Below are 22,969 nucleotides of genomic sequence, written 5' to 3'. Positions count from 1 at the left end.
CTTGTCTGGTTCCCTACTCTTGTCCTGTATCATCTCCTTGTCCTGTTCTTCTTTCTTCCATTGTTCTCTCCTCTTTCTGTTCCTCCACTTTAGGTGTTGTTTCTCCTCGGATTGCCTTCCTGGTTTCTGAATGCGGCCGGGTCTTGGACTTTTGGCTGTGGATTTTACGTACTGCTTGTTACCTGTAGCTCCCAGTCTCTTGGTACTTGCACAGGGTCCAGTTTCCCCGGTCACCTGGCTGACTGGGCAGCCCTCACTGCCTCCGGCGGGTCATGTGGGGTGTGAGCTGAAACGAGGAGAACCCTAGAGCCCGCTGGTGTAACAACGCCCTCCTGAGAAGAATCTGGTGGATCTGTCGGGAAGCCCCGTCTCAATTCTCGTACGCCAACAGGGGATTCACCAAATCGGGCTTCTGGGAAGGGGAAACATTTTTACTTTGTTGTTTTTACAGAATTTAGAGACGTGCTGGCATGTCAGTCAGGAGTGCAGTTAGGTTATTGATATCCCAAAACCCTCACCCATTTCTGAAAAGTTCTCACTGCTTGCTTTGTAAAATTCTCTTTCTAAATGCACAGCAATGCTGTTTTAATGTATTGTTAAAGCCCTATCATTATACTGCTTTTAAAGGTGCTGTGTAACATTGTTATTATACTGATAACTAGACTTTTTTTTTGCATTTTTAAAATTATGCACACCTGCATTTTCGGCTAATTCAACTTTCAGTCAGGTGTTACAGGTATGAATACATGCGGAAACAACTGTATAGACAGAGCAGACGCTGTACTGTTTACAGGGTGCTCACAAATTTCGTTTAGAAAATCAACTGGCCTTTAAAAATTTGAGCTGTGCATCTTTTCTTCGTAATTGAAGAGGTTTTATCTGACCTCTTCCACGTTTTCATGCTTTTTTTTCTCTCATATTTCATCCAAATGAGTGAACGTCCGTCCACAACTCCCAAATTCATTTCCTGCAGCCCTTTTCATAAACAGTTTTATCTACTTCTGGGGCTTCCTGTTAACCTCTTTACCCTGAAGAGAGCATTTTCTAAGCTTGTGACTGTCTCGGCGGAGGAGGCCTCTTGGTTCTGGGTGGGTGGAGAGAGGGGGCACGAGAGACGTTACTGCTCGTTTTAATCTCAGTCATTCGCCTCTCTGCAGAGCGGGCCAGAGCCGTTTCAGCTCGTCGGGGACGTCGGTGCCCAGCTCCTCGCCCCCTTTCCAGTCCGGAATCCGACAGCCCTGTCCTGGGCCGCGCGCCCTCACAAACGGCGCAGTGTGAGACTGGCCGTGATTCACAGCTGGCTCACAGCAATTGGCGCATTGTTGAAGCAATTACTCACATTCCACGTCCATGACTGCGAGACCTGAAAGCGCATAGGAAAACAAAACCCTTAATGTCCCGGGAGCAGATTGCCAGGAACGTGTGAAAAGAAGTGGACGGGCTTGTGGCCCAACGTCCTTTGATCTCCTGGCACCACAAATCTGTGTGGTGCGTCGTAGGAGCTGAGGTCACGTGCTGGCACCAGTGGGCTTCAGTGCTCCATCCGCCCCTGAGCCATTTTCTTGGAAGCAGTAGAAGGTGAGGAAATCCTTTTCAGGGCCTTGAGTACATTTTTATATAGCGCCTTTCACAACAAGGTTGCCCCAAGGCCCTTAACAAAGCTGCGTGACGGTACGTGACGTTACAATACAGAAAGAGAAAAGGCCAGAAGACAACGGAGGAGAGGAACCAAAAACTCCTCTGTAAGGAGAAAAGAAACCTCAAGGGGTCCAAGGTCAGCCGGCAACCCAACCCCTCTGGGCATGCTAACATTGTGCAAGTCAAAAAAAGAGTACATCAGTTAGAGGTCCCAGAAATCAGCTGTGTTTGGCCACGTTCATTTCAGCCTCTTTAAGAAACCGCAGAGCCCGTTCTGCCTAGCCATGAGCCAGGTGGGCAATGGGCTCTAAACAGGCCTTTAAGGAGAGCAAGGCTTCTGTGTGCAGTTATTTCACAGACCAGGCTGTATCTGTCCAGTAATCTGAGCGCCCAGAGCCCTTCATGGCCGACCCGACAGCCGAAGGCAGATCATTTTAATCCCAAGGTGGTTTTCCTGTCTTGCTCCTGATTATACAGTAAGCTCTTCCTGTCCTGGTAAAAAGGACCGGTAGTAATGACACAATCAATGTCCTGCTAGTACCCTTAGAGAAATAACCGTCTGTGATCTGATCTATAGTTTGTCTCAAATAGGACGTTTCCAAAAGGCTTTTTGATTTTTTTACCTGAGGAGAGTCTTTTTTTGGAGAGACCATACAAACTTTTTAATATCCTCTTCAGTGTTCCTTTCTTCTGGGATTACAAAGTAATTTTCTCCTGGTTCAGAATGAGCCAGCCTGCGAGGTCTGCGCTTCGGAGACAGACAGCGAGTGTGTGAGAGGGGGGGAGAGGTGGCACAGAGGCTGGCAGTACTGTCTGCTCTCATTTCCCATTCAGGTTTCGAACTTTGTGCCCCCCAGAGCCTCTGCTAACTTAATTACAAGCGGCTGCATAACGAGGCTTGGGAACTGCTTGGCTGAAACACAGAGCAGGCCCACTTTCACACTTGGAGTTAAGATAGGAGGGTTCTTGTTTAAAACCCAGCTCTTTAAGGGCAGGTCTCTGTATTGAGGTCTAAATATGACCAAAAATATTTTAAAGAGAGCTTTAAAGGACCCAGAGCCACCTCTTTAGCTCTGGGCTTAAAGAGCGAGGAGCTGCAAAAGCTCCTTTTCAAGTGTGAGCGCATGTGGAAACTGTGTATGCATTTAAAACTGAGAAGAGGAGGAATGCCTTTACACAAAGGGTTGTGGGAGTGTGGAACAAGCTGACCAGCTACAGTATGTGTCTTCAAGACGTTCTTATACCTTGCATTGCCCTCTTCCATGTTTTGGATAGAATGTACTGAATTAATTATCCTTCATGGTCGAGCACTAGGGAAACCTGCAGATTGTGAAGGATCTTCTGGAGAGATTCTCTCCCTCTACAAAAGGTGGGGTGGGGGTGGGGGTGGGTGTTGCCAGGGCATTCGTTTCTATCACAAACCTGAACTCAAACACATCAGCATTTGTACTAGATTGTTGTCCAGTTTTTAATTACTTTGTTGGCTCCTGAAAAGGCTGCTTTTGACTTTTAATGAACAAAACTTCAAAATGTAAAGGATTTTGTTCATGCTTGTCTGAAGAAAAGCAGTGCTTAGACACTAATTAAAGTGAAATAACTGACCTTATATATTATTCTAACCTTTATAATAATGGGAAGAAGACATATGAGCAGTAGTGGTTTGGTTTGATGAATTATCCTTTAATTAAACAGCCTGAACTTAAACTTAAAAAAATAAAAAAACTCCAACACTTTAAATGAGAATTCTTTGCATGGATGCCCGCAGCATCTGTCTTGGAAAAGCGAACTAGTCCGGAATCGGCGAGACGGCAGCAAGAGGGAACAGAGAGCAGAGGAAATTCGCAAGGAGAAGGGGAGAGAGATCATTAGATCCATGGCTCATCTTATCAAATGTAATCTTAGACCTGGAGCTCCTTGCCGTTAAAAGACTTGTACAATCACAGCAGCCTGATCGACTGATCGACCCCCCCTCTCTGTTCGGCGCAGTGCGTGCTATCAAACTATAAGTCTCTCCAAAGAGAGAGGGGTCTGCTCTTCACAGGTCGCCCCCTGGGCCAGTGAGGCCCCACCTGCTGTACAGATACAAGCCCTGCACTGCCAGGAGATGAGCACAAGAAAAGCCAGGGCCATCTGGTGCCACACTGTGTGTTCGGTGCCTGGGCTCCCACTGGGAGGTGTGGTTTACCCTGCACTGGGAGGCCAGATGGGGTGACGGGGTGTGAAGTACCGGCTCAGTGACCACAGCCTGGCCATAGAAACTGGGCGACACAGGCAGACCTGGCTGCCCGGAGAGGACAGGCTGTGCTCCCACTGCCAGCGGGGAGAAATTGAGACAGAGGTGCACTTCCTACTGCACTGTGACAGACACTCTGGGATCAGACAAAGATTCTTCCCTAAAATAACAAATTTAATCCCAGAATTCCCACACCTGCTAGACTCACAACAATCCTACTGGGAGAGGGAGGAGGGAGCTCAGTTGAACTGGCAGGCCCAGTGTGTGATCTCCTGTCCCAGCCTGAGGAACAGTGAGCCTGTCTCTGAATAATGTCCTATGTGTTGAATGTAAACGTCCTATGACTTGTTTGTATGGTAATGCTGTGTTATGCTTTAGCAACACTAATTCCCTGCTCATGCCAATGAAGCTGCTTGAATTGCTCTGTGTGCTGGAGAGCGGGGGGCTCTGGGCAGAGCCGAGCTGGCTGTCAGGGCAAGAGAGCAGGAAGCTGTAACAGCAAGATCAGGGCCAGACCCCATGGCAGCAGCTGATTCAATTCAATTCCATTCAATTCCATTCCAGGTGCTTTATTAGCATGACCGATGGGTACAATCAGTGTTGCCAAAGCAAATAGAAATAATGAAATTCACATGAAACAAAACAAAAAAATTAAAAATAAAATAAAATCTACAGACATATTACAGACATTTACAACAAAGACATATCATAAAATATTGCCATATTCTGTAGACAGAAGGAGCTTTATTGGGAGACAGACTCACTGCTCCTCAGGCTGTGACAGGAGATCACATACTGGGCTGCCAGATCAACTGAGTTCCCTCCTCCCTCTCCCAGTAGGATTGGGACCCGTTGTGATTCTGGCAGGTGTGGGAACTCTGGGATTAGATTTCTGGATTTCGGGAAGAATGTTTCTCTAATCCCAGAGTATCTGTCACAGTGCAGTAGGAAGTGCACCTCTGTCTCTATCTCTCCCCGCTGGCAGTGGGAGCACAGCCTGTCCTCTCTGGGCAGCCAGGTCTGCCTGTGATTCCCTGGCTGCTATTTCCCCCGACCACAGCAACAGGAGTTGCAGGGAGGTGACTTCAGCAGCTCCCCTCCCCCAGTGTGTGCTCCTGTCTTATCAGGGCACTGTGTTTGCTCAGCTTGTGGGCTGGACTGCGTCCTTCAGAGACTGGCAAGGGATCAGCAGAGCGGGGGCAGAGCACAAGGTCTCTCCCCCACCCCCTGGGGCATCAGCGAAACCCCTGACTCTGCATTTCCCATCGACATCCGCTGCCCTGACTGTTAGTTAACAGCAGCTGAGACCTGCGACTGCCTGTCATGGCAGACATGGACGGGGATTTAAAGAGAACCCGGGCCGATCACCCCCACAGCTCCAGCACCGCAGTCCTCTCCAGGTCCCGCTTAGGAGAACAAGGGACGCAGGTGTTTGGTTACAAACAAGCAAAGACCATTCCACCCATCTAACCCGCTTGGTAATTAGAAGCTAAGTGATCCAAGGACCACATTGTTCCTTGAAGGAAGCCAGGGTATCGGCTTCCACAACATGGCTGGGAAGCTTGTTTCACACTCTCGCTTCTCTTTGGGTAAAGAAGGCCCTCCTGTGTGTCTAATATAGTGACATTGGTGCACATGTCACAGTGGGAAAGAAGTATTAGTAGGGCAGTGTCTTCGGGGCTGTGTTTACTTGAGTTATGTCAATAACGACCAGCATGTTTGTCAGGCATGGTGATTTATTTTGCTTTTGTGTTTGCTTCCCTCTCCTTCCTGCCTTTCTAGAGCAAACAGTACAGCAGACAACAATCCTAGCAGATTGAGTGACACACTGTTTGCCTGGACACAGGTCAACAGCCACTCTGTCAGAGCTGGCACATGAAACGTGTGTGGGTGTGCTGAATAGGCTGAGACCAGGGGGACAGAGAGGAGAGACACAGCACGGAGGAAGTGGGGAGAGAGAACCACGACACCTGTCATCTGCATACAATCGCTTCCTCAAATCCCGGAGGCGTGGCCAGACAGGGGCTGCCAAACCTTACAAACGAACTTTATCGACATGGCCGATGAATGACAGTGTTGCCAGAGCAAATACGGTAAACACATTTACAGGCATTCGCAGGACAGAGTTTCCTCCAATTCTGCGATTAGATATGTTGTTTCCCGCTGCTGGCCTGGGGTGCCCGTGTTGCCCCACAGGCAGTGGGTGCACGGGGCCAGGGTGCTGTCCTTTACTCTATCCCCTGTTGCAGATGGTCAGGCAGAGGGAGGTCTAATGTCCCCGATAGCACTGGGCTACCAGGGACTGTGGTGTCAATTTTGTTTTTGTTTTTCTGTTGTGGATACTTTTTTCTCTTCTCTTTGTTTTTCCCCCCCAAGAAGAAGACAGCGATGCCTTAGAATGATTGCTGGTGCTAGAATAAACTCTGCAGTGATGTGATCTGCCTGTCTCCTGCTGGTCTGGTGGCTCTGACAGCCTGCAAGGGGAGAAGGGTCCCGGCGTCTTTCAATTTCCCAGTGGGGACGGTCGGCCACCGTCCCTGCACACCCACTCTCACAGAGACCCCCGGGGTCAATAAAAGTGAAGTAAGTAAAAGAGCACAGCCCACGGGTTCATCATGAAGCTGGAGGATGAAGCTGCCCTTTCCTCATCACCTGCTGTCCCTCCACCAGGTAGCAGACTGCACCTGCTTATCTCACCCTGTGCTGCTCGCCGACATCTTTAGAAAAACGGGTGAAACCCAACCTGTTGCTGGCATTGCCAACCGGCCCAGGGGTCCAGCCCTGTTGTCGAAGCCAATCCCCTGGCTTCTTTCAGGAAACAGAGGCGCGCGATCCTCCGATCAGGACGGGAGGCACTTCTTTACACAGAGGGTTGTGGGAGCGTGGAACAAGCTCCTCTGCCTCGTTGAATCCAGTGCCGTGTCACGAAACAGCCCGATGAGTTCCTTGGAGGAATTAGCTACTCAACTAGCTAACAGGCTGGAAGAACTGAAGGGCCTCTTCTCATGGGGAACATAACTTTTGTTCTTGTTTAAAAACCAGATGTTAAAAATACCCGAAAGGGAAAGGCGTGACAGCCACTGTGCAATAATAGTGAATGCGATGTCTAGGATACAGACACAGATCACATATGACTGCATAATAATAGCATGATGTTTGGGATACAGACATCACACATGAATAAATAATAATGTAACGCTTACGGCCGACAAGCAGTGTGTGTAAGAGCCGGCGTACCAGAGCGGGTGACGTCACCGCCCTTCCCTGTGATAGCAGGACCACAGCTACTGGGCTGTGGAGAGATCTCTCTTTAGCTCACGGGGCTAGGTCGCTGCAGAGAGACGCGGGAGTCCCAGGTTCGAGCCTCCAGTCGGGATGGGGCCGACCAGATGCGGCAAGGGCGCCCGCCCGAGCCCCCGTTGCGTTACAATAACAACAACGAGACCGAGAAAAACAGCATGACAGGTTAATTTAAAGGTCAAACACCCCGCTGCTTTATTACAGACAGGGACAGGTGTTGTTGTGTGTTCAGGAAAGATCGAGGCACTGACTGCGCAGTGGGGAAACGGCTGACTGAACGCCGAGCAGCTCCAGATCTCCGACAGGCCCCGCTAAGACGCTTAGCAGAGCGCGCTTATAAAAAAGCAGCGTTTATTTAAAAACCGCAAAACAAGCCTACGAATAGCAGGAAGGACAGAGCATCAGAGCATGTGTTGACCCCCCCCCCGGAGTGCAGGCCTGGGTATTATCTGGGACAGCCCGGCTCTCCAGCTGAAACGCTGCCATTGTTCCGCCATCTGCTGGGGGGCTATTTTTAACTCCCTTTTCAAGACTGTGCTGCGCAGCGCCAGTGTGTCCATATAGCGCCCTTCACATTCAGGTTTCTGGTATAATGGCGCCCCCCCCCCCCGTCTCGTCAACGTGACCTGAAAGACAAACCACGCCACCAGTATAACCGGAGCTCATTTATGCCCAGATCCCCAGTAAGAAACAAAGCACTGAGTGAAAAACAAAAGCAAACCCAGTTTGCCAGCAGATTAGATTTCCCTCGTTGTTAATGCTTGCGGACTTGCGCTCTTGAACACGGTCCGTCCCTTCTGCCTGAACTGCTAAGGAATTCGGATTGCGCAATGCAGAGAGGGCAGGATAGCCGAGGCCACAAGCTTTGAGTCGTGCCCTCGGCAGCACAGCTCTTCCTGACAGAGAGAGACCCAGCACCAGGAATGCAGAGTGAGCCACTCAGAGCAGGGGGCTCTGACTCATGGCCTTGGAAAACTTCAGTCATCGCTGCCGGGTCACTTAATTACTCTGACCAGCAGTTCGCCTGGACACCGTCTACATCCTTTCAAAGGCATTGTGCAGGTGGGAAAAAGAGAAATCGCTATCCTGGGGGAGATGAGTAGCAATTAATTAGGTACTGTAATTAAGTTTGCGTAGGTGTCCATGAGCTCAAGTGGAAAACAGACGTCACTCTGGCTTTCCAGGAAGTAGTAGTAGTGGTAATAATAATAATAATAATAATAATAATAATAATAATTCCAGGGTATTACTGTGCCAGGACACCAGGGTGCACACCCATTTTCGTCGGGAGAAACGTTCTTGGGAAGCTTCAGACTCTGCCTCCAGCAGGGCAGCACCAGAGCAGAGCGCGGGTTTCACCCAGACTGAGGACCTACAGCTACAGGAGCAGCCCGGTCTGCCCTCTGCGCTGCTCCTCTGAGGGGTCTTCATCTGTAATTTCATTCTGGACAACTCTCGTTCGGAAAATAATTCTCATTGTGGACTCAAGCTTGAGACTGTGCATCCCCACCCATCTGTTTTCTAACCACTTCTTCCAGCTGAGGGTCGTGGGGGAGCTGGAGTCTATCTCGGCAGGCAGTGGGTACAAGGCAGGGTACACCCTGGATGGGACACCAGTCCATCTCACCCACAGACACAAACACACCAGGGCCCTTTTTACCCACAAGCCAATTCAACTACCAGCATGTCTTTGGACTGCGGGAGGAGACTGAGGTGCCTGGAGGAAACCCACACGAACATGGGGAGAACATGCAAACTCCACACAGGTTGTGCCTCGGGTCCAGAATTGAACCCAGGGCCACAGTGCTGTGAGGCAGCAAAGCTAAGAACTCCACCACTGTGCTGCCCACCAGACATCTCAACAACCTAATGAAAAAAGAAAAGACTAAGGAGAAAGAAGGCAAAGCACCCTGGGTTAGGACGTGCCGGTGTGTGTGTGTGTGGGTCTGGGATGGAGAGGTGCTGTGCTTGTCTGTCACAGCTGGCTGACCGTGCCACAGTGTCTATCAATCTGGAGGGTGGGGACCTCTAGTGGTCATCAGGGTCATCAGCGTCTCCCACTGCTGTTTCACAGTCCAGATTCTCTGCCCCACCTGTGTAAAGGTCTTCCAGCTGGAGCAGGCTAATTATGGCATGGACTATTTTTATTTTGATTTATAATTTTTTTATTATTTATGGCGACTATCAGAAGTGTCTGAGGTAAAGACTGGCGTCAAACAAGGTGACTGCCTGTCCCCATTGCTATCCAATTTAGCGTTAGAAAGAGCCATAAGAGAAGTCGCAGAATGGAAACAGGAATTAAGTTAGGCAGGAAGATCAATATTTTAGCCTACGCAGAGGGTCAAAACGAGGAGTGAAGGAGGCCAAAGGAGTGGGTCTAGAGATCAAAACGAAGTTCCTCCCCGTAGGTAGACGAGGAAACACAAATGACTCTCGGGAAGTAGAGGGAATATCCTTTGGGAAAGTGGAAGTTTAAGTATTTGGGAGGAGTGGTTCAAGAGGAAAATAGTACAGAGGAAGAAATTCTCGCGAGGGTTCAGGCTGAAAATAGATCGAGGTTTGCTATGGGGAAAACGATGAAGTCAAAACTGCTGTCACGAACAACCAAAACAAGGATATACTGTACAAGACAATACTCCAGCCAGGAGGACTGTATGGTGCAGAGCTGTGGACTCTCACTAAAAAGTTTGGAATAAACTCGTGGTTTTTGAAGACAGTGTTTTAAGACAGATTTGTGGACCAGTGAAGAAAATGGAGAATGGAGAAGAAGGAAAAACAGAGACTTAAGAGAGCGTTACAAGGACCCTGATATTGTTGCTGCTGTCAAAGGAAGAAGACTACTGTGGTATGGCCACGTCATGAGAGCGGATCAAGAGCTAATAAAAGAGGAACAGTAGTAGAGGAGAATATTGAGGGAAGGAGGCCACGAGGAAGAGCTAGAACACGAGGGCTTGACCCAGGGAAACAAGATGGCGGCAAGGCGGAGATTGCTGTTGACGCCTGGAGAGACAGGATGCGCTGGAGGAGGCTAGCGGGCGAGGCAATGGACCGGCTTCGGTTCGAGACGCCACCTCAGTAAGTAAGTGTTTCTGGCATTGATAGGACAAAGTCTGAATAAAGTTTAAAAAAAAACTATTTTTATCTTACACATGCAAAAAGTCCTTAAGATAAGCCAGATCAAAGCTAGGGGTTTGATCCCTGGCCCTGGACCTCTGGCTGGATTTGTAGGCCAATCTTATTCATTTGCATTGAATAAATATCTACTTGGAAGTGAATGGTCAGTTAGGCAACTGCTCAGTTAGCGGAACTCTGGTACATCAGGGCTGGAGAGCAGTCTGATTCTGGTTTCTGTTCCAGATGATTTCTAGATAAACACCTGTTTAACTGAGTTATATACTGAGTCGCAGGAGTGACAGTAAGCACCCAAGCTGCTGAATTCTAAAAACAATGAAGGCACTTTTGTACCCCAGATAGCCCAGTGGGTTAGATGTTACAGTACTAATCTAATACTACTTATACTAGTAATTTATATAGCATCTTTACAAGTAGCAAATGGACATTAGAAAATGGAGCAGACACAGACACTAATTGAATAGAGGGTTTTGAGTCTAGATTTAAATGATCTCGGGATTGGTGACTCTGATATCCTTGGGGACAGAATTCCAGATATTTGGGGCACTGCGAGAGAAGGCCCTGGTACCCTGTACCAGACTCAAACTCAGTTTCAGCCATCAGTAAGATAGGAGTTGAACCATCTACAGGTGATGTCAGAAACTCCAAACACAGTCGCAAGTAAGAAGAGTAAAATGTCACGATTAACAGTGTCAAAAGCAGCTCTGAGGTCAAGACGAATAAGGACAGATAAAGAACTGGAATCGGTTGCTACTGTATAAGAGGAACATTAGAAACAAGAGCAGTTTCAGTTCCATGCGATTGTTTGTAACCAGATTGCAGGGGAATGTTGAGCTTATTTGCGGTGAGATGGGCCTTTAACTGCATTGCAACCGCACATTCTACATTTTTGCAAAAACGGAATGTTACATATAGACAAATATTGTTTGTGTTGTCCAGAGGCAGAGGGCTGGATATCAGGAATGAAATAAAAACGATGAGAATGGGATCTATGAGGTGGTGGGTTTCATACGCAATGGCAGTTCACTGAGGCATGCGGAAAGGAAGAAAGAGAGGAACCTGTAGGAACAGGCATGCTGGGAGGAGGTGCAGTAGTCATGTGCATCAAGCAGGTAATGTCAGCAACCTTATTAGTAAAAAACTCTAAAACAGTGTTGCGAAGTTGGGATTTGGCAATTCATGTATCGGGACAGTTAGGTTTTAGCAATGGATTGGTGGTGCAGGACAGGATCCAGGATTGTTTTGGTTGTTCTCAGTGATATGGGAGAAGTACTGTAGCTGGGTCTTACAGACCCTATTGCATCCTTGTGTTCAATCAAGAGCTCCTTCCAAGGCTGGAGATGTATGTTCAAGCCAGAAAGACACCACCTACAGTCTAGTTTGCAAGGGACTGTCTTCATTATGCACAGCTGGTCAGTACACAGCGCAGCCAGTATACGAATACTTGTGTGGAACAAGTATTATGAGGAGCTAAGCTGTCAAGAGAGGTTAAAAGAGAACTATTAAACATTTGCACCTTGCCTCAGGAAGACAAAGGACAGGCTGGAATGGACACACAGGTGAGGAAGAGGATGGTGAGAGTATAAGGCCCAGGAGGACAGAGCAGCGAGAATAGACATACAGGTGAGGAAGAGAAGAGCAGGAGAGATTGGCACACAGGTGAGGAAGAGAAGAGCAGGAGAGATGGGCACACAGGTGAGGAGGAGAAGAGCAGGAGAAATGGGCACACAGGTGAGGAAGAGAAGAGCAGGAGAGATAGGCACACAGGTGAGGAGGAGAAGAGCAGGAGAGATGGGCACACAGGTGAGGAGGAGAAGAGCAGGAGAAATGGGCACACAGGTGAGGAGGAGAAGAGCAGGAGAAATGGGCACACAGGTGAGGAGGAGAAGAGCAGGAGAAATGGGCACACAGGTGAGGAAGAGAAGAGCAGGAGAAATGGGCACACAGGTGAGGAGGAGAAGAGCAGGAGAGATGGGCACACAGGTGAGGAAGAGAAGAGCAGGAGAGATGGGCACACAGGTGAGGAGGAGAAGAGCAGGAGAGATGGGCACACAGGTGACGTGAGGATATCACTGAGCCACCACTTCCCATTACAGAATTCATCCCAGAAGAGGCAAGCTAGAAACAGGAAGCTAGTAAGTGAACTTGGGGGTCCTGGCTGTCTAGACAGCCAAGTGATGTAAAGAGAAGCCTAAACAGCAAAGCAAATAAGGAAGCAGACCCTGTGTGGAGACCAACAGACTAGGAGCGAAGAACAGCACCCCAACGACCAGAGACAGACGACAGGCCACGCTCGGGAACCGTGAGGGCACTGCAGAGACAAAGGGAAACTAGTAACAGACAGGAGACAACAAATAACAACCTGAGAACAAGTAAATAAACAAGAACTGAAACAGAACCAGAGTAAGATAAGAAACATGAGACCAAGTTCAAGGAAAAACCCAGTGTAGGCCAGAGCTCTAACTAAAAGTATACAAGACAGAGCACTGAGGGGACGGAGCTCAGTTTATATAGAGCGGAGGAGGGGAGGCGTGGAGCCCTGGATACACTGGTCAGTTCGTGACTGGCTACAGCCGTCTGCAAAGTCTGCGCCTCTACTGCGCAGCTGGGCCAGCAGCCGGAGCCTGCGGTGCCCTCTGGTGGCGAGAAGGGGGAATCGTAGCGCTGGTCAGTTGTTTTTTTGTGACAGCAGCAGAGCTCAGAAACAAGAGCAGGGTGCCTGTTCAAAGAATCATTGATGATATTAGTAGCAGACAAAAATCAACAAGGAGTATTACCTGGCTATATCTGTCCTGCCTATGCCAAATGGATTCATGCCAATCATTTCCCAGTATGAGCTGAGTCAATTACAGGGTTTTCCAAACTGGCTAGGTCTCAGTCCTGTCTCTATATACATAATTGAGAATATCATACATACATATATGTATGTATACACACCTGAAGAAGGCTCCACGGCCGAAACGTTGTGTTCTCTTTCTTCTTTTTTTCAGCATGGAATAAACCTATTACTTGTTCCTTTGCAGCCTACGCATGCTGACGCAGCTACCCACCTGAACTACATACATACATATATATTACTATGTCTATATATACTTAGAAACAAGTAGTAGAGATTAATGCCAGTCTGAAATGTAGAAAGGTAAAAAAACATTATCTCGTCTACTAAGCCTGGAGACGTTTTAGCAGCTGAGACGTTGTTTCTTCGACCTGTTCCTTTGCAGCTCCCCGCTCCTGTCCCTGAGTCTGGATCCAGCTCTCCGCACACACGGCGTCTGTAGCCTCTCCCTCCCAGGCCCACGCACACACCTCCACCTCCCAGCGGACCCAGCGTCTGTGCCCTTGGCTCCCGGCGGAGAGGCGCGTTTTTAAAACCTTCCCCTTGGGACTGGAGGCCCGGTGTGGGCTGCCCCCTCGGACTTTCCACTCCCAACCTGTCTAATGATCCCGCTCGTCTGCGTCGAGTCCACAGGACCAGACGTTGGCCTTTTGAGCCACGTGTGCTGTGAACTGCCCACAGAAATGCGGCAGTCCTAGCCCTTAGAAATGTCTAAATAATGTCTAAATCTCACCTTACTCCTGGCGTGAGTAAACTGAAGGACTTTTATTTACCGTTTTGCAGGAGCCTTTCTCTTTCTCGGCATTTGTGTTTCTATGCACACTGGCCCGTCTGCAACCTGCTTACCGTGACAGAAAGGACGAAGCGAGCCGATGTCACGCGCAGAATGGTCTTGGGGAACGCAAAAGACTGGCAGCCTCGCTTCATGATGTGAAACCTGTTTCCTTAGTTACAGAGAGGTTGTAGAAGAGGGATAACTCACAATTAAAGCCTTTCAGCAGTTCGGTGTCTTTTAAAAAGCTGGGCAGCTGAAGCACAGTTCATCCAGCAGTGAGTGAGTGTCACGGACGTCCAAAGGGACTAACCGTGGGGAGCAGGAGAGTGGAAAAAGACCCATATGCGTAGCGGCGAGACGGGAAAAAGGCCCGGGCTCATAGTGCAAAGAGTTCAGGAATGCCGTATAGAAACCTATGCCCTCAGGGAGCGGACGTGGGGCGCCCTGGTGCTAGGCGGGTCTCAGGACATCCGAACGTCAATGCTGAGCAAGGACAGAGTGCAAGACCCGGAAATATATAGCCCAAGGGAAAGAGAGGGACAGGAAGGACAGCAGACCGGAAACTAGGGACAGGACAGAGAAGGAGCGCCCTCTGGCCGCGACAGCAGGGTAGAGTCCTGTCCAGGTGGGACGCAGGTATCACAATCCACGAGGCGTCAAAGTCAGGCAGTACTGTGCATGAGCTCCCCGGAGAATGCAAATGGAATCCTTTTATAGATCTCAGGTGGAAAATCGGGGGAAAAGCAAAGTCAAATTGTCTGCCTGCACTCCTGGCAGGGCATTAAAATCGTGCTCCTCACTCCCTACAGCTAGAGCTACCCAAACACCCGGGCGCAGCATAGTAGAAACGTCCATGATGATGGGGAAAGAGCACATACTTGGTGAGCTAGTTGAGGCTCCTTGTAACACACAGGAGTTAGCTCCCGACATCAAGAGGCACTCAGGCTCAATTGCCCCAGACTTGCTGATTTAGAGCAGAGCTCAGTATTGAGTACTAGCTAGTATAGTACTATCTCGGGGTCACACCAAGCTCTCCACATGATTGAAGCCAAAAAACCTGCCAAACACAGCTGATGCAGTGGCTAGTACAGTCTTAGGGCTTAGGAGGTTGTTGAACCAAGCAGAAACGGAAGGGATCTTTGAGTTTTTCGTGCCGACATCATGTAGATATGTTTGCCGACATCAATAGGTACAGTATAAGTGTTTATTTCTTTGTCATACACTGTATGTGGCTGAATGCTCGTGATAATTTAATGTTAGTTTTAAAAAATAAATATATGCTGAAACACTCCAGATGGAGGCATGTACAGTACAGTAGACTAGCTGTGCGAGGCTCTGCAGATTTCACTGCGCCTCACGATGAGCGCAGCTTCTGCCGGCTGCTGTTTGAATTGGCTCACGCGGCGAATCGCAGTCGCTTTAATTTCCATTGCTAACTGACACAGAGGCACACTGAGGCACTTTAGACGCTCCAGAGAACACGGTAAAGAAGAAGAGTTGTGACGATTGGCTTGGGTAGACCCACACGCTGTCCTGTGCTACATTTGCTGAGCTTCATCTCAGAGTGTTTTCTCATTTCTGTCTGTGGATCTGGACCGTTCGGAGGAGTCAAGTCTCCACAGTGTTGCTAGTGACTCAGATTTTCCCCGGATTAAGCTACAGGAGCCTCAGCTGTGATCCAGGGGGTCTTTGTTTTACATATCCTTCCATTTAACAACACAAAGTAACAGATTTGATGTACCACTGTTCCTCAATATCCCCTCTGCCCTCTAACTAGTAACTTCGCCAGTGTGAAGTTCCCTCCCAGTAAACAGAAGAGCAGATACTCAGGTGACTGAACACACAGGGTTACGTCCGCTTTGGTTCTATGCATTTGCCTAGATTTTAGTTCACGTCCCTCCCCAGCATATTAAACCTGGGTCTCTCTATCACAGACTACAGGCTGCTTCAGTACCATCTTCCAACCACCAGGGGGCTCCGAACCCACAGGCACCTACCTCAGTTACTCAGGGAACATTCAGACTACCTAGACCTCATCAACCAATCCCAGCACCTCTTCACCACCAGGCCTCCCCTTCCCAGCCTACTTAAGCCCAGTATTAGGTTTTTTTCATTGTGAGAGTTGTTAATCCTGTTTACTTTGAGGCAGTGTTTGTCTCCTTTTTTTTTTTTTGGCCTATGGATTCTAGCTTTGCTTTTTGACCATGACTTTTAGATTCTCCCTCAGGTATTTCTTGTTTTAAGGCCTTTTGGCTGTTGACCTGCTGCTTGTTTGGGCTTTGTATTTGGATGCCCCCTGTTTAACTGTTTTCCAGCTCTGTAGTTCCCTGGATCTGCATAGGGTCCATTTCTTACTATTTCCCTAACACAGGCTCTGCACTTACTGTATTAGCAGATGTAACCCTGGTGACTGTTTTCTCTGTGATTACAGCATGAAGTGTACTGTAGGTCTATAGTGTTGTGGTGGGAATACAACTAAAACTGTATGTTACAATAAGTTTCACAGTAATAGATGGGTACATTGTGTATTGCTAAGGCTGTGTTTAGGGTGAAGACAGAGAGCAGGGGATCTGAGGTGTGTTTTTGATGAGGATTTATGGAAAACAATTGGTGAAAAATGTCAGTAATTTTCTATTAATAACAGAAGTTGTTACTATTTTCCTTAATTCATAGGATCTATTATACACTGTAGCAGTGTCAATTTCTGCTAATAAATGTATAGCTCTGAGCTATACAAGTAGTATGCTGACAAGATCCTTGATGTGGTTAGGAGAATTTACCTCCTATGGTATGTGTCACTAGTAAAAACTTTTTATAACTTGAACAAAAATGTATTTGAGAAAGCTGTGGGAACCTTGGTTAGGCTTTTTCTCCCTTGAATAACACCAGTAGTTGAGTTCAACTTAATGTGCTGAGGCTTATGGTTTTGGTGTTTCATGCTAAATCTACAAACTAGGGTACTGTACAGCATCTTGCAGATTATTCAGTGTTAACTTAAACCCTTTTTAATGTTTGTTGTCTTATGTTTGGTATTTGTTTTTTTTATAGTTGTGCATCTGCAATATGTGTATCTCACTTATTACATATACACATTTATTTATAAGTAATAAAGATAAAGTTATCAAGAATTGATAAAATTCACGACTGGGCACTGGGATGATGCTTAATGTAGGCAAATGAAAGAAGCCGCTTGCAGGTAGCAAAAATCTAAAATACAAATTCACAATGGAGAAACTCTCCGAGCTAGAAATGTTGAAACTATTTTGCTCAATGTTGGTCACCACAGTAGAAGAGGTAACAGAAAATATATTGCTTCTTAGCCATCAGTTCAGAGAAGAGCAGCCAGCTCCATTTTGGGCTCAAAGAAATGTCCTGCACTGACAGGCTGAAGGAACTGAACCCTTTCAGTCTTGAACAGGGAGGACTGCAAGCGGACCTGATACCAGTGTTCATAATGGTTGTCAGTGCCTTTTAAATGTAGTCAATGCAATACACGTACCTCTCTTATTGCACATGCCAGCAAATTTTTGAGAATGAAGAGTGAGACACAATTCAGAATTGCGTAGAAGCACAGTTCATTTAACACTGACACAGGAAGCATTTCTCGCCTGAGGGTATAACCTGCAATATGATTGATGCCAATACCCAAGATTCTTTCAGGATTGTTGAGATTGTTGGCTCAGTTTAGTAACTATCAAATGGGCTAGAAGCACTGACTCTCTATTCAAGTTAAAAGCTGTGCTGTGTAACATAGAAACAATTTAGGGAATTTTTTCCCTTTAATTACCTGTTGCCTGACTATGAATTAGCTAATGGCACTTCTATACTGTGTGTATATCTAAATAATTTAAAATGTTAAGTTCTTTAATTGTCACTGTTATTGAGATACTTATTTTCTAATTTGGTAATTCTCTGTGAAGAGAGCTGTGTGGAGTGCTGCATTTTTTTAATCTTTTATAAAGATCACACCTCATCTTTATTTTTCTACCATGCACAGCGGTCTCTGGTGAATGGGAAGGGATGTGGTTGTCGTGGGGCTGTTACTGCAGTTAGCAGCAGAGGACAAAGTTACTCAGTGCCAAGACTCTGCAGAAGACCACACTCCATTGCTTCAGCAGTTTGTAAGTATCCACTTATTAATACAATACCGATAACGAAGATAGTGTTATCAAAACATTTAAAGGTCAACGATGCTCATTAGGGGGGGAAAAAACTTTAATGGTGATACTTATCATGATACAAATAAGAATACCAATTGGTTCCGTAAGACTTGAATTTTACTCTATTAAAAGATCTGAAAAATTAAACACTCCAGATTAAGATTTTGAAATCTATAAACTGTTTTTTTTTAACTCTGGGGGGTGGGAAAAGTGCATTAGATTATTACAAGGGGTCATGATCTCTCAGAAACAATCCGTCTCCTTAGGGCAAACAGCTGCAGCCAGCCCTCAGGTCTCAAGCAGCTGTGAGTCACAGAAGAGAGACACCTGTTAACGGAGAGCAGGCCAAGGTCTCGCCTGCCCTTTCTGGAAGGGGGCACAGGTGGAAAACAGCAGTGTAGCCAGCATAGGCGTTTCAGGATCGAGAGACGTGCACAAAGGCTGTATTTCTTTTAGCCTTCAGATTTTAATTAGGACGTTCACAAATACACTTCTAATGCCTTCTCCCAAATAAGTTCCGGCAGAAGAAATGAGGGCATAACAAAGGCTGGGTATGATGGAGATACTGATCACGTGTACATTGTGTCAAAGATGTGTAGAATTCGCATGCATGAAATGGCGAGAGTGCAGTGGTGTGGGGTGGCAGAACAGACACTCCTTCCCTCCCAAAACACAGAACTTGTAATGTCACTTTGCTCTTCATGTTTGGCACATTTAAAAGAGCAAAGTTGTGCTATTTTCCCCCTGGTGCCGCTCTGGGCATGCGAATAACAGGTGGCTAACACCTTCCGTCTGTAGAATATTTATGAGTATTTGTCATAACCGTGTTCCACCATTAATCAGTCGTCAAAGCCTAACAGTGACATTATCTAACTTGCCTCATTAATGTGAAATCTCTCTAGTCGTTTTCACAGCTCAGCATGAGAACATGAAGAGAGGACTGTGGGACCCTTGTTAATGTGGCCACTGTGCTGAGTCTCCTCTCTCACTTCACACACAGCTCCTGCGTGCCTTTCACCACATAGCAAGCCCACTTCCTGTTTGATGGACCCTACCATTCCTTTATTTTAAATAGTTTTATTTTGCTTCTGTTTTTTCAGACTTTTCGTGGGGAGAGCATATTGATTCTCTGAGAATTAAGTGTTAATTTCTAATCTTTGTATGATTTTTACTGACCTCAATTTCGTTGGTTAACTTGCTGATGTCTCTCCAGATGACCAGAGCTGACCCTGAAATAATGTTTTGCCTCTATGATGGCCTTGGTTAACATGAATGATTTGCATCCCATTTCTAACTTGTTTTGTCCTTGCAGTGCAACTATTCATCACACTATGGACTATATTGGAGAAATGTTTCCCACTTCCCCTTGGACAGTCAGCAGTCTCTCAGCACTTAAAGTTTTGATTTCATGCACATTGGAGAGAAACGGAGATGCTCGGAGTAGTTTTCTCAAAGTGATTAAATGAGAACAGTCCTTAAATATTTTTCTGTTATCCATCATGCTTCACTGTGCTTATCAGATTGGCAGTGTTCCAGAATCACTCCCATCTTCCTCTTCCCTATTTGCCAAATTAACTTATTTTAACACAATTGGTTACCTAGTTTCATAGCGCGTGTTCCTATACAGTATAACACAGTATAGAATTACATAGTAACCCTTGTGTCCAGCGTTCTTTCAAGATGGTTCTAAATGCCTACATACAGAAAAAGTATGTACACAGACTCTCTCAACAACTTTAAAAAATTAAATGCTGAACCCTTTGTAGCAGCAAGGCAAATTACTTACAATTAAGTGTTAAAGATTTCTCAATCTTTGATCAGTTTGTTGTATCTCTGATGTGAATGTAGCCAAAACCCCTCTGATAAGGGACATAAAGCTGAACTGTGTAATAAAATATAGCGCCGATGGGCTCCATTGAGTCTGTAGCCTATTTCTTCCCTGGACCATGGGTCTAGAGTCACTAGACCCTAGGGTCATGGTGAAGATCCACAGATGGGGGATCTGCAGGGTGGGTACCAGAACTATAACTGATAGTATCTCAGCCTAACAGCAGCTGTGATGTTGCACCTTAAAAGCTAGAACCCAACTCATTTTTGGTTGGTTACCTCACTAGCTCATCCTTGCTCTCCAACTGAACTGGCAATCTGACCCTTTCCAATCAAGTGACTGCAGACAGCCTGAGTCAGGACCTAAACTTTTCTCCAAGTCTGTAAACTGTCTGAGACAGAAATGTTGCCTTTGCAAATCCACTGTTATTTTCTCTCGAACAAAATAAGGCAGTTGGGCTCTTATTGTTGACATCTTGAATAACTAAGCATATTCAGTACCAAGCTATAACCAGAAGAAATTTCTCCCACCCACCTTCCTTGAGGCCCGACCACAGAAGACTGTGTTCACAGGCTGTTACTTTTCAAGACCGGAGTTTAACAATATAACTTCTGTCAGAGCTGCTTGATGGCTAACTCGAACTGCTGAAGACCAATGCTAGGCAAAGCTTTCTCTCTTCTCTCTGCACCCAGGACACCCCCAGGACGGAGTAAGCAACACCCAAGTCGGATCACGGACCAACTGAGCCAAGCTTTGTCCTCTCAGCTGGAAGTATGGATGTTTGACCAACAGATCTTTGAGTATAAAATTTTTAAATTCACATTATAATTCATGAGAGTTAAACTATTATCCCAAACACGTTTCATGTTTACTTAAAACCATAAATGCATATTCACATGTATCGGTGAATATGAATTATGAGATTGATCAAATCTACAAGGTCTACAAGGTAGACTAACATTTTTTAGTTGATTGTATTTTACCTCTGAAGTTATTAACTCTTCTCCTTGTAATCCCTGAGTAAACAATCGGCTTTTATATCACCGCAGATCATTTCACCAATATATTATATTGTGTGTGCACAATATAATGCAAATTGTGTACACTAATATAATGTTTGTGTGCTATGCATGTTTGGATTTATATACAGTAAATTTTATATTGCATTTAGAATCTGTGTGAGAGACTGCGATTGTGATTTCAAGGCAGATGTTGCTCAAATTTATGGCCATATTAACCCTGGTACAGAGGAAGCTATTTCAAAGCTCTTTGATTTCAATTTTTATACATAAGCCTGGACAACACAGATCTTTGCATCTTAATTGTAATAAGACTGACATCATACCATTAGGTTCTGTGCCAATTGGTTATGTTGTCTTTGCATTGATTCTATTCTATTGTCTGTATTTGCTTTCTGTTCAGCTTTGTAAGTTTTGAAAAAAATAGTGACACATTTTTGGGGAATCTTTTTTTTTTTAAACTGCTGTATGACATTAATTGTTTGTATTTGTCATTTACAGCATATATAATTTACATAGTATAAATAATGAATAGAATTAATGGTAATATTGCATTTTGAGCATGCCTGAGCATTTGAGTAAATACACAAGGCATGTATTCAAGGCAGATGGCAATTAAAAAACACAATGTAGATTGTTTAATTCTTAATTAATTTTTTTTAACATGTCCACATTCTTGTTCATCTGCTCTCTGAAGATGCTGGCAATTGAAAAGCAGTGGTGCAATATTAAGATACAATACTTTAAAAAACTCTCTGTGCTCTTTTGCTGTAGAAATGGGGTGCTGGACTGGAGCTCTCTGCCTGCTGCTAAGTTTCTGCCTGTGCTGCGCTGTGGCAGAACCAAACGAGCACTTCGCCATGGAGAAGGAGATCATCAACAACGTCGTGCAGGACCCACACACAGGACGCGTGTATCTGGGCGCAGTCAATGGGATCTACCAGTTAAACTCCGTCCTCCAGAAAGAGAAGTACAGGGAAACGGGCCCAAAGGACGACAACCCTTCCTGTATCCCCCCCATCACAAGGGCGTGTGACGCCAAGCCCACAAACAACACCAACAAGCTGCTGCTGGTGCACGAGAGCAACAGCTCCCTGATAGTGTGCGGGAGTCTCTTCAGGGGGATCTGCTCCCTGCTGAACCTCTCCAACATCGAGGACGTGATTTACTACAGTGAGGACAAAGGGGAAAGGGCATTCGTGGTGAGCGCTGATGAGACGGTGTCAGTGGTGGGAGTGATGTCCACTCTGATGAAGGAGGAGGAAAACCTGACTGTCTTCTTAGTTGGGAAGAGCTATGATGGGAGCCACGATAATTCCAAGTTAATCAGCACCCGGATTCTTAAGAATTACAGGGATTGGGTGGTTTTTGAAAATTTAGTTGAGGCCCCTGTGCAGACGAGCTCCTATGGCCTAAAATACAAACACGACTTCCGCTACGCCTTCAAGGATGAGGGATTTGTCTACTTCCTGTTCTCTCGCACAAATGGCAAGAGCGATAAGAACTACACGTTTATCTCGCGGCTGTGTGAGAATGACAGCCATTACTACTCCTACACGGAGCTCCAGCTGAACTGCAGTGAGGCGGGCACTGCCCTGAACCAGTATAGCAAGGTGCAGGCTGCCTACATCACTTCCCCTGGGGAGCAGCTGGCCAGCATCATGAGCCAGTCCAGCAGGAATGGTCATGTGACGGCCCAGGACAAGGTGCTGTTTGTGGTCATGAGCACCGATTTGGAATCTAAACAGCAGAGCTCTGCCCTCTGCATGTACCCGCCATGTGCATCACAGACAGTAGCACCAGGGGACACTGACGTCACCAGTGCTCAGCAGGGGATATGAAGTGCTTGGTTAGAGTGTGAAATCTGGTCAGCTTCACTGATGATAGTTCTGTCACCTGTATGTCCATCCAGTTTGCTTAACAGTGGTGAATTTGCTCAGCTGGATTAGGCCAACTATGTTTATAACCAACATGTATATAATCTTTTTGGATCACAACCACAATTCACACTCATACAGGTGTGTGTTTAACTTTGCTGTCGGACAGCA

At 46.4% G+C, this 22,969-nt stretch overlaps 1 protein-coding gene across 1 annotated transcript; it reads left to right on the top strand.

The window, feature by feature from the left end:
* The first annotated feature begins 17,911 nt into the window (after positions 1-17,911).
* Positions 17,912-22,762, top strand: LOC148655250 (plexin-B2-like). Its single transcript, XM_088646619.1, has 3 exons — positions 17,912-18,035; positions 20,595-20,673; positions 21,696-22,762. The coding sequence occupies exon 3, from the start codon at positions 21,698-21,700 to the stop codon at positions 22,760-22,762; it is 1,065 nt and encodes a 354-aa protein (XP_088502745.1). The 5' UTR covers positions 17,912-18,035; positions 20,595-20,673; positions 21,696-21,697.
* Positions 22,763-22,969: the final 207 nt, after the last annotated feature.

Source organism: Lepisosteus platostomus, chromosome 9 (assembly GCF_059453375.1).
Source record: "Lepisosteus platostomus isolate fLepPlt1 chromosome 9, fLepPlt1.hap1, whole genome shotgun sequence".
Lineage (NCBI taxonomy): Eukaryota > Metazoa > Chordata > Actinopteri > Semionotiformes > Lepisosteidae > Lepisosteus > Lepisosteus platostomus.
This window is presented reverse-complemented; position numbering and strand designations above follow the sequence as displayed.